The sequence below is a fragment of the Apium graveolens genome, chromosome 1 (assembly GCF_009905375.1).
Source record: "Apium graveolens cultivar Ventura chromosome 1, ASM990537v1, whole genome shotgun sequence".
Taxonomy (NCBI): domain Eukaryota; kingdom Viridiplantae; phylum Streptophyta; class Magnoliopsida; order Apiales; family Apiaceae; genus Apium; species Apium graveolens.
The window spans coordinates 206,191,886-206,204,090 of record NC_133647.1 but is presented as its reverse complement, the minus strand read 5'-3'; the positions used below and the strand labels follow the sequence as shown (position 1 = coordinate 206,204,090).

The 12,205-nt window shown below is 32.6% G+C and overlaps 1 protein-coding gene across 6 annotated transcripts; it reads right to left on the bottom strand.

Moving 5' to 3' along the window:
• Positions 1 to 688: 688 nt before the first annotated feature.
• LOC141679417 (floral homeotic protein AGAMOUS-like) lies at positions 689 to 3,633 on the bottom strand. Of its 6 annotated transcripts, none has more exons than XM_074485932.1 (6): positions 3,454 to 3,633; positions 3,232 to 3,314; positions 2,655 to 2,974; positions 1,234 to 1,311; positions 1,050 to 1,149; positions 689 to 945 (listed from the first exon to the last, which is right to left on the bottom strand). In XM_074485932.1, the coding sequence occupies exons 3-6, from the start codon at positions 2,705 to 2,707 to the stop codon at positions 895 to 897; spliced, it is 282 nt and encodes a 93-aa protein (XP_074342033.1). In that variant the 5' UTR covers positions 2,708 to 2,974; positions 3,232 to 3,314; positions 3,454 to 3,633; the 3' UTR covers positions 689 to 894. The 6 variants fall into 6 exon arrangements, 5 of the variants coding, with proteins under 5 accessions (XP_074342033.1, XP_074342039.1, XP_074342022.1 ...); XM_074485938.1 differs by having other exon boundaries at positions 2,655 to 2,968; XM_074485921.1 differs by lacking the exon at positions 3,232 to 3,314.
• Positions 3,634 to 12,205: the final 8,572 nt, after the last annotated feature.

Below are 12,205 nucleotides of genomic sequence, written 5' to 3'. Positions count from 1 at the left end.
CTCATAGCTTAAAAGTGTAATTAGATACATTCACCACAAAAAATAACACAATTTTTAATTAATTATGGACTATTTTACCCATTACAGTTCCTTTCCATACGAAGTGTAGTAACTCTTCTTTCATTCATAAGATGCCTTTTTTGTTTTTTAGATCTGGATAACCTCAATATTTTTTATTTTGGGCTTAAATTTTTAACAATCTTAAAATCACTACAACAAATCTGGCCATTTACGACGGTTTTTTTGAAATGAAATCGTCGTAATTGAGCCATTTACGACGGAAAAAAATCGTCGTTTTTGGTCGAGTAGTAAGTTCATTTTTTCGTCACAAGATAAAATTGCGTCGCAAGTTAGAAAAAGGGGCCCACATTCTCTATAAAATAATAAATCTACTTACAACGAAATATTCCGTCGTAAGTTATCAACATACGATGAATAATAATGTCGTATGTTAGTTACTTACGACGAAGGAAACGTCGCATGTTTAATTATGAGACCCACCTTCGTTAAAATAAAACAGAAATTTACGACGCAACTATACGTCGTAAATTAGTAACTTACGACAGAATATGTGATGAACACCCGTCGTAAGTTTGTTTTTCCAAAATAGTCAAATTCTGATTTTTCAGTTTCCAGCCATTTTTTAAATTCAATACAATGCCAAACAAAAAGCAATCAAAACTAGTGGAAGAACTCATATTATTTCACTATAATTGGAATAATATTCAAATATCATAAAGTACAAAAAAAATACATAAAAATGTTAAAAGTATAGCTAACAAAGTCGTATTAAATTGTACAATACATGACAAAACTTAAGTAGAAGCCACTAACTAAATCCAACAAAATATAATGTCCTTGAGCAATTGGTTGTACATTGTTGCACACAATTCTTTATGTTACCCTCTTCTGCATGTACTCAACTTCAGCAAACAAAAGCTCAGTCTGCATTATTATGAAGAATAATTGTAAGAGAAAAAATGATTACTACAAAAATGTTATTCGCTTATCATTATCGAACAAGAATGAAATGTCATTGTAGACTATACCTTCTTGGAGCGGATTTTGTTAAGTCCTTTCTCAAGTTTGGTTTCCAGGTTTTTCAGATCCTTAACATTCAGAGAGTTTATGGCTTCACCCATCATGTTCCTGTAAAATGACTCAACTTAATTAATTAAGCAGATTATATGCATATTAGCCTAGGTATACATATTATTAATTAAAAAATGTCACCTGTTGTCCTGTTGTCCTGTTGTCCTGCTGTATTTTGGTAATATCCCGACGTAATCTCGTGGCTTTTTACTCGTAATACTGAGATTAATATCGTTCAATAAGAATTTGGCATTTCGAAACAAGTATAGTTAAGCTATGTGAGAATCAACGAGTGCCCTAAGTAAGGATACTTCAGGTACTTGGTTCAGAATTCGATTTTCTCCATCCATAAACTTGCTAAATTTATTTAGTACTTCACTTTCGAAAGATACTTAATGTATTTTAAACAGGTAAATACTCTATTAAGTTACAACAATCTCAAAGCATGGGAAAATGAAGAGTACTAAATACATTCTAAACACAAATTAACTCTGTTGTTCGAAGCAAAATCATAAAAATTACAAGGAGAGAAAGCGATCAAATTTACAAAAGTTCAGATTCTTCCTAAATTATTTAAGCACCAATCAATATTGCAGTATAAATTCGATTAGACTCTAGAATATTTCACAAGGTTTCCGAAACATCTTGAATCATGCAAAACGGATACTCGAAACTCAACTTATGATTTTTCTCGTGAATCTATACATAAGTGAAACTAAAAATCTGGCATGCATTACTTTATAGTTCTACTTTTGATTTCCCTAGTTGCAAACTGAAGTAAAATTAATTACAGGCATAAAAATGAAGAGGATTAAAGATGTTTGTAATCAGAAGGCCCTCGCTGTCAGCGAACTCATATCAAAATAGGGGACATAGAACATAAGACTCCGAGGGATTTACAATCTGTCCAGAATTTTTGACACAGGTTTTTGACATACAAAACACAGGAAATTGCACAGTATCAAAGTATCAGATTATAGGGTGTTTCAAGAGGTTTTCAGAACATGTTTAAACTCAGAAAATGGACACTCGAAACTCAAGTTATGAATTTTGGAATTTAGGCCATTAATCCTGAAATATCAAATTCTGCACTACACTTGTAAGCATTAGAAATATGAACACTTCCAGGAATCCAAATCAATACAAGTTAAGGTATTTACTTAGTGAGCCAACAAGTACACCTAGTAAGACTTGGTCTCCTGGTAAGTAACACTAATTTGGTTGCACTTATTTCTCGATTTTCATTCAAACCTTGTGAGACTCTGTTTAATATACTTTCTTTTAATCCGACTACTTATTAGAGACTTCCTTAAGTTTACCAGAAATATAATAATACACACATGAGTCCCCAATTTATCTAGAAGGAGTTACAAAACAAAATACTGAAAAAGAAAAACCCTTCTATAAGATGACTCAATAATCTAAGCTACAAAAAAATATGATTGTGCAGTCCTTGTGCTTAAGTCACCACAAAAGCCATTTAACACAAGCTGAACTAAACAAGAGATAGAGTACAAAAATGACCAAAAAAGTTGCAAGAAAACCCACACAAAAAGTTGTACCTGAAGTACAGAGACAAAGTACTGGCCCTCCAGTTTCCCTGGCTCAGTTCCATCTACTTGGTATCTGCTTCTTTGCAAGAAATCAATATCTGGTCTGGAACTTCAACAAAAACTTTCATCGATGTTTGTCTGCTTCCATAGCCGAATTGATTATTTTTCCTCAATCCTACTCCACCCTGCAGCCCATGAGGCTGCCCATTCTTAGTCTGGTTGGATGTTGGGCTTGCTATCCATTTCTGGGCATCATCCCATTTTAAAGGTGCTGTTTTGGAAAAAGGTGCAAGACCCGCTCTTTGTAGTCCTCGCTCTGCCTTCTGAAACTAAGTAAAAATCAAAAACGAGATTTATAAATCGAAGATTATAACTGTACAAAGCTATCTAGATTTCATTTAAGCAACAATTTAACTAAGTAAGCTCTCGGCAAAGTTCCCCCAAATTAGATAGAACCCTAGCTTTTTAATATGTCAAGAAACTCCACCAAACTTTGATTCTCCAGTTGATGCTAACAAGAACAAAACTCACATCCGCCACATTACAATCCACACATTACAATTAAGCAAACTAAGTGAAAAAATACCGTTAATGCAGCCATGCCGCCCCATTGGAAGCCATAAAAACTGCAGAACCTTTAAAATTGAAACCCATTTGAAAAGGAAAACCCTAGATCGAAAAACCCCAATTTCAAAATCCCCAAACCGTAAAAGTTCTAAATCGAAGAAGTCCCAAATTAAAGAAGCCCTAAATAGAAGAGAATGAAAGTCTTGTAACAAAGAGATAGAGGGGGGAGAGAGAGAGAGACCTGAACGAGATAGGTACCGCCAGCGAGAGCAGCGGTGCCCCAAATAGCGGCGGATTGGACATCAGTGGGTCGGATTAGCTTGATGAGCCTGGATTTGGATGGTGATACACTGTATATTTTTTTTGGTTTGCTAAGCTTTTAGTTTTGATGGAAACCCAAACCCTACAAATGAATTATTGTGATTTGCGATTGGGAATAATACAGGCTATTTCAACTGATGGCTTTTAACATGGGTCGGGTTAACTTAGATGGGTCGGACCATTTTAGCATTTTGTATTTTTGGGTCTAATAATAAATTTTCATTTTTCACCCAAAAATAAATTGTTTTTGTTCTTTTATCACTTTATCATATTTTTTTGTCTATTCTTCTATTTTTTTTTGCTAAGCTTTAGTTCGTCTTTGCAAAAAAAAAGAAGAGATTTATGTTTTTTTAGTCAAAGGCGGGGTATTTTCTTTGGAAAAAATCAGAATAAGTGGTCCATTTGTCGGTTGAATCATTATAAAAATTATTCAAAAAAAGATATTAGGAAAAATTAGATGTTACTTTTTTAATATATAAATATTTTAAAAATTATTAGGAAATAATTTTTTATTTAATTTCACGTTAAAATTTTAATATAAATATTAAACTTACGACGAAATGTTCAAATCGTCGCAATTTCAAATGATCTAACCATATGGATGTCAATAGATATATATATTAGTGATATAACCAAAATTTCATATCAAAATAATTTTATTTGGTTTGACATTTTAAGAGTCAAACATCAGTTTGACTAGGACGGCTAACTAGTGTTTAGTTCTGAATTTGTGGTTTGATTATTTTAAAAATATTTTTCATCGATCCAACCGTATGGATGTCAATAGATATATATATTAGTGATATAACCGAAATTTCATATCAAAATAATTTTATTTGGTTTGACATTTTAAGAGTTAAGCATTTGCTTGACTCGTACAGCTAACTAGTATTGAATCCTGAATTAGTCTTACGATTATTTCAAAAATATTTTTCAATGATCTAACCGTATGGATGTCAATAGATATATATTAGTGATATAACCAAAATTTCATATCAAAATATATTTATTTGGTTTGACATTTTAACAGTCAAGCAACAGTTTATATAGTACAACTAACTAGTGTTTAATCTTGAATTAGTGTTTCGACTATTTTAAAATATTTTTCAACGATCCAACCGGATGGATGTCAATAAATATATATATTAGTGATATAACCAAAATTTCATATCAAAATATTTTTATTTGGTTTGACATTTTAACAGTCAAGTAACAGTTTGAATAGTACAGCTAACTAGTGTTAAATCTTGAATTAGTGTTTCGACTATTTTAAAAATATTTTTCAGCTATCCAACCGGATGGATGTCAATAGATATATATATTAGTGATATAACCAAAATTTCATATCAAAATAATTTTATTTGATTTGACATTTTAACAGTCAAACATCAGTTTGACTAAGGCGGCTAAATAGTGTTTAGTTCTGAATTTGTGGTTCGATTATTTTAAAATATTTTTAAACGATCTAACCGTATGGATGTCAATAGATATAAATATTGGTGATATAACCAAAATTTCATATCAAAATAATTTTATTTTGTTTGACATTTTAACAGTCAAACAATAGTTTGACTAGGACGGCTAACTAGTGTTTATTTCTGAATTTGTGGTTCGATTATTTTAAAAATATTTTTCATCGATCAAACCTGGTGGATGTCAATAGATATACATATTAGTGATATAACCAAAATTTTAAATCAAAATAATTTTATTTGGTTTGACATTTTAACAGTCAAACATCAGTTTGATTAGGACTACTAACTAGTGTTTAGTTCTGAATTTGTGGTTTGATTATTTTAAAAATATTTTTCATCGATCCAACCGTATGGATGTCAATAGATATATATATTAGTGATATAAACGAAATTTCATATCAAAATAATTTTATTTGGTTTGACATTTTAACAGTCAAACATTTGTTTGACTAATACATCTAACTAGTGTTGAATCCTGAATTAGTGTTACAATTATTTTAAAAATATTTTTCAACAATCTCACCGTATAGATATCAATAGATATATATATTAATGATATAACCAAAATTTCATATCAAAATAGTTTTATTTGGTTTGACATTTTAAGAGTCAAACATCAGTTTGACTAGGACAACTAACTAGTTTTTAGTTCTGAATTTGTGGTTCGATTATTTTAAAAATATTTTTTATCGATTTAACCGTATCGATGACAATATATACATATATATATATTAGTGATATGATCAATGTTTTATATTAAATCATTTTAGCAAAAAAATTAATTTTTTTCTGAAATTCTTGAAATGTCACCCAAACAAATAAATGCTGATATTAATATGGTTAGATCATGAAATAATATTTTTTAAAAATTGAAATTATCAAAATTCGTGTGCTAATTTACGACGGAATCCGTCCTAAATTATTATCTTATTATTTGTAAAATTTTAGAATAGTCAAATTTACCGACCAAATTTTGGAAAAAAGTTAAATTTCCCTCTTTCATAACTTACGACGAATTTTAATTTCCGTCGTAAATTGGATGTTCCAATATTTTCCGTCACAATATTTCGTCGTAAAATTTAGATGAAAACATTTTTTTCATTTAATTTCAAGTTAAATTTTAATAAAAATATTTAACTTACGACGAAATTTTCAAATCGTCGCAATTTCAAATGATTTTAATTTTCCCGTCAATTTTTTTGGAAAAAAGTTAAATTTCCCCCTTTGATAACTTACGACAAATTTTAATTTCCGTCGTAAATTTGACGATCCGATTTTTTCCGTCGCAAATATTCCGTTGCAAATTTAGATAAAATATTTTTTTATTCAATTTCAATTTAAAATTTTAATAAAAATAATTAACTTACGACGAAATGTTTAAATCGTCGCAACATCAAATTATTTTCACTTTTGTTTAATCGTGTCGTCCATAATTTTATTAATAAAATACTAAACTTACGACGGTTTTGTGTTTTGTCGTAAATAATTACGACGTTTTAATTTTTTCCGTCGTAAGTTGGGCGCGCATTTTTTTCCGTCGTAAGTTGGTCGTCGTAATTGGCCTATTTTGTTGTAGTGAATATTTAATTTAATCCTTTGATTATCTTCAAATTAAAATTTCATAAGAATTTTTCTTATGAGCCATATAATTTCCAAGTATGCCAATCAGCCCTGTTAGGAAAGTTGAATTTTGTGAAAAGATATACATGTGCTTGGTTTTTGTCAACCGGTGTTGGGTTTTAACATCAACCTCAAATTTCACTGAGTCTTACATTCTTAGTTACTCATTCTTAGTTTTTCACACAGCAATGTTGCTGTCCTTGGCCATTTGCTTTCACACATGTCTGCTGAAGAAGATGAAATCCATAAGATATCGTGCAATCAGGAGCTCAAAATGAAGGATGTCTCGGTCAACCACAAGGATGAAAAGGAAAATTCTGCTCACGAGAACGGTTCAGATGGAAGGGAAAGGAACTTACCACCATTACCACCTGATTCTCCTCCTCATCCTCCTCCTCCCCCTTTGTCACCACCATCACCACCTGATTCTCCTCCTCCCCCTCCCCCTTTGCCTCTTACACCAAAGCCCCAACAAATATAGTGAAAGAGGGGCAACCAGACAGAGATAGCAGTGAGTTTGTACAGAGAGAATGTAATGAGAGAAAGGATGCAATGACTAATAAATAAAAAAAATATCAGCTATTAATATCACATCATTTTGGATTTCATTTTTAGATTTGATTTTTTGTGTCTATATCCCCATGATACATTATTTAGAATTTTGTTGGGATTTTGTGAGATTTTATATTATTAGTTATTTATTTGAAATATTTTCACATAATATAAATTTCAGACTTTTTTAAAATAATACATGTTTTAGAAATAAACGAAAATAATGTCATTTTTAAACTTATTTTCAAAAATGGACTTTTTAAGTTTTATTTTCAAAAATAAGATTTGCAACTGTGGAACCTATTCTGCAACTTTTATTTTAATTTCTTCAAAATTGATTTTAAGGTTGTAAAACTTGCAAACTTGAAACTCAACAAATGCAACCTTAACATTTATAATCTTCTTAAAATTGGAAATTAAGTTGCATAATAAGTTGCAACATTATTTTTGAAAATGAAACTTAAAATTGAAAACAACTTTAAAATGTTAATATTTTTGTAAATAAGTTGAAAAATATAGTATTTTCAGTAATTTCCAAATAAATTTATGCAAATAAAAGGTTTATTATTAATTTATTTTTTTATATATTCCATATAATATTAGATAAATAAATACAAGTATCCCCTCTTTAAGCACATAACCACATCACTATGGAATTACACCTAGAGGGGGTGAATTGGTGATTATGGCTAACTAGGATTACTTTTAAATTTTACGCGAAAATAGCTTACTGAGATTTTACCAACAGAACTATAATCTGATAATAATAGTAAGCTGATATGACTAAATGCAATGCAGAAAATAATGTGCATGAAAGTAAATAGAACACACAAGAATTTTAGCCAGGTTCGACACCTAAGCCCCTATGGTCTACGTCCTCGTCCCTTACCAACTTGGGAAGAAAATATATTATTGATCAATGAAGGTTACAACTACAAGATACAACAATATATCTCCCTTTATCCCAGCTGCTCATAATGCCTTGCTGAAACCCTGTTTAAGAACCTGCTCTCTAAGTACTATACTTCCCCGTAGTATAAACTCCTCTAGCAAGTACCACTAAACCCTTGTTTCCCTAGCCAACTTATCCAACAACTAATCAATATAATTTAAACAATACAAATCAATGATAAAGTTTACAACTCAAACTATAAACTCTCTCTAAGATGAAACACGTGTATATAATTAGAGCTCGAGAGTATTTTAGAAACAATAAAGATGAGGAGTTGTATGTGTTCTTGCTTGCAAATTCGTGCGTCATAAAAACTGCAAGAAACCACATATATATATATATATATATATATATATATAACCATACATTAACATTTGAAAACAGCCTCAACAAATTACAACGGCTAGAATCCAATTCTACCGTGTGAGATCGTTGGGATGGTTTTCCAACGTTCATGTATACGTTAGATAGAAGAGAAACACAGAAGTCCAACGTTCAGAAAATATCTCTTCTATTTAGTAGAGGATAAAACGTTTTAATCAGAAGATAGAGGAAAGAGTTTGAAAGAGAAACAAACTCTTATTCTTTAGGAAATCAATTTGAATGATTAAAAATGTTTTATAAAAGAGCTCTATATATATCATGCACGTATATTTTATTAGAGAAGTCCTTACAACTGATATATATAAAGATCCTATAAAATCTCCATGAAATTCGACTTCCATGTTGAATCTGGACTGTGCATCTTGACTTGCTGTTATTCTGACACTGTTGATCATAGCTTGCTGAAATATATCACTGTCTAATGATAGCTTGTTGTCATGATACTTAAACATCAATGACATTAAGCTGTTATATCCTGCAAACATTCTCAAATAACAACATGATGGCTTGCTGTGTTGTGATCATCAAAACTAAGTAGTTACAATCTCCCCCTTTTTGATGATTACACACATTTAGGAGAATTATAAAACTCCCCCTAAATCTATGCATATCTCAAAATATAAATTAAAACTTAAGATATCACAATTAGCATAATAAACTTCAAAAATGCAAAAATAACTTAATAGATTTCAAATACCACTAACATCAGCATAAACATGTCTTAAAAACAAAAACAGCCAACATAAACCAAGTAGCATCATAAACCAAGTAGCAAACCACAGATTAAACATAAGCCAACATATAGTCTTAAACATAAGTCAACAGAAGAGAAACATAAATCCAAGTCTTAATAACCAAACATAAACATAAACATAAGCATAAGTCTCCTAAATTTCTCCCCCTTAAAGCATCAAAAAGATCTAGGTTGAAGGCTGATCAGAAGTGTTGACAACATCATTCTTCGGAGAAAAATAAGCATCTGGCTGATCTTCATTTTCCATATCTCCAGCAGCATTTACCAAATCATCTAGTCCAGTTTCCAAATCAGCATTTGATTGAGAAGCCGAGGGTTTTGCAGTAGACATGAAGTTAAGCATAATATCTTTCAATCCCTTAATCTCAGTCTTCAGCTGATTCACTTGCTCTGTAGTAGCAGCCACATGTCCAAAAAGCAGAGTATTGTCATCTTGAATACCCTTAAGCAACTGCATCATCTCAACAGTTGGAGTAAAGGCTGAGGGCTCAGCTACAGCAGGGGTTCCAGTAGGTAGAGTGGGAATGATCCCGACCAACTCACCACTTTCAATATGCAAGTTGGACATTGCTATGGTTTTAGCATCCAACACCTCCTTTACAGACAACTTATCAGCAGACTTAAGATCAATCTAAATATATAAATTCTCTACAAAAGGAATTTTCTTGGTCTATCAAAAAATTATACTTACATGTGAATTTTCCTATAAACTTTCAATTTGGCTATATGTTTATCATAAATTCATGTTTATAAATTTGACAATATGAAGGCGCTAAATCCTAACTCCATGCCAAGTTTTTAGTAGGAAAAAATTTAAAAATAAAAATATTTGTGTTTGTCAACCCAATAATGCCTACCTATATACCACTCTAATGTTCCATTTCTAGACTAGCCCACTAAATGAAATAATTTACACATTGCAGAAGTCTCAAGACTACAAAAAAACTTGATTATTAAGTCATGCTATAAAAAATAATAGGCCAAAATATTATTGTTCTATATCTTGAAGTAGTCTAAGAGTGTATGATGTCTTTGTTGGGATTATTTTAATCTAAACATTAATTGTTTATTTCATTGTAATGTTTTAAATAAATTAACGTGGGTTATAGACACGTTGTAGGAATAGAAATAGTCTTCATGTAGTTGCTATTTTGTAGGAGAATAGTGGAGGTAAACTAGGACTGTTGGGCCAGGTTTTTAGAGACTCTGTTAGTCTCGTATAAGAGAAATGTACTTCTTTGTTTTATCAATAACATACATTCTGCGGACTTTCCATAATAGAAATTAAGTTGCTGTTAATCATAAGCTTACATTTGGTATCAGAGCTTTAAAACCAAAACCACCCGTGAAATTCATCTGATAACCTACGACAGGGAAGCAAGACTAAAGAAGGGGCGTTCGGACTAAGCTTAAAAAATCGAACTACAATGTATGGGCTATGAAAATGAAAGTTTTCATTCAGGCTCACGGAGTCTGGGATGCCATCGAAGCCAAAGATCCTAAGATTGTTGTTGAGAAGAAGATGGATAAGCGGCCTTTAGCGCTAATCTACCAAGGTCTTGGTGACGACATACTGTTGACAATCGCTGGGAAGAAAATGTCCAAAGATGCTTGGAGTGCGATCAACACATTATGTCAGGGTGCTGAAAAAGTAAAACTAGCCAAGGCTCAAACCTTGAGGTCGGAATTTGAGTCACTAAGGATGAAGGAGTCAGAGCAATTGGATGATTTCTGTATGAGACTCAACGGGCTGGTAACAAACATCCGGGCGTTGGGAGAGACAGTTCAAGAGTCGTATGTCGTAAAGAAGTTGCTAACGGCTGTTCCAACGAGATTCCTGCAAATTGCCTCGGCTATTGAACAGTTTGGGAACCTGGAAGGCATGTCGGTTGAAGAGGTCATGGGCTCTCTCAAAGCTCATTACGAACGACTCAAAGGACAAGCTGAAACAGGCGAAGTGCAGCAACAACTGTTGTTGACCGAGGATGAGTGGGTCAAGCGAGAAAACACGGAAGGAAAACTCCTCCTCATCAGGGAGGAATGGCTGAAGTGATCAGGAAAGGGAAATGTTTCAAGTGGCAGAGATTTTCGTGCTAAATACACTCGTGGTGCCCGAGACAAGGGTCAAATTCGGTGTTACAATTGTGGCACGTTCGGGCATTACGCAGTTGAATGTCGTAAACCCAATCGAGAACGACAACAGAGGGGAGAAGCAAACTTAGCACAAATAAATGATGATGAATCGGCGTTGCTAATGGTTGTCAAGAATGGAGAGAATATGGAGACTATGACCTCATTTGTCGAAGGCAAAACTGTAGTTGGAGACAAGAATGCAACAGAGAATACGTGGTACCTAGATAATGGAGCCAGTAATCATATGACTGGCTGTCATGGAAAATTTGAACAGTTGGATAAAACAAAGAAAGGAGAAGTTAAATTTGGAGATGGGTCGTTAGTGAAAATTGAAGGGAAAGGTTCCATCCGGATTGCATGCAAAAATGGGGAGACAAAAATTCTTAATGACGTTTACCATATCCCCACGTTGCGGAGTAATATAATCAGCTTGGGCCAATTATCTGAAGAGGGAAATCGCGTGGTCATGAATGGAGAGCACTTGTGGGTCTATGATAGTTGTGGAAGGATGCTCATCAATGTCAAAAGATCGAGCAACAGACTTTACAAAATTCATATTGCTGAGGCACCACTAGTCTGTTTGCTGATCAGAAGTGAACAGGAGGCATGGGTGTGGCATAAACGGTTCCGGCATGTAAATGTTGGAGCTCTCCAAACGATGTCACGTCACGAAATGGCAACTGGACTACCACATATTAGAACACAGAAGGAGCTATGCAATGGATGCCTCATGTCTAAACAAACACGTAAACCATTTCCCCCTTAAACTTCATTTTCTGCAAAAGTTTCATTGGAATTATTA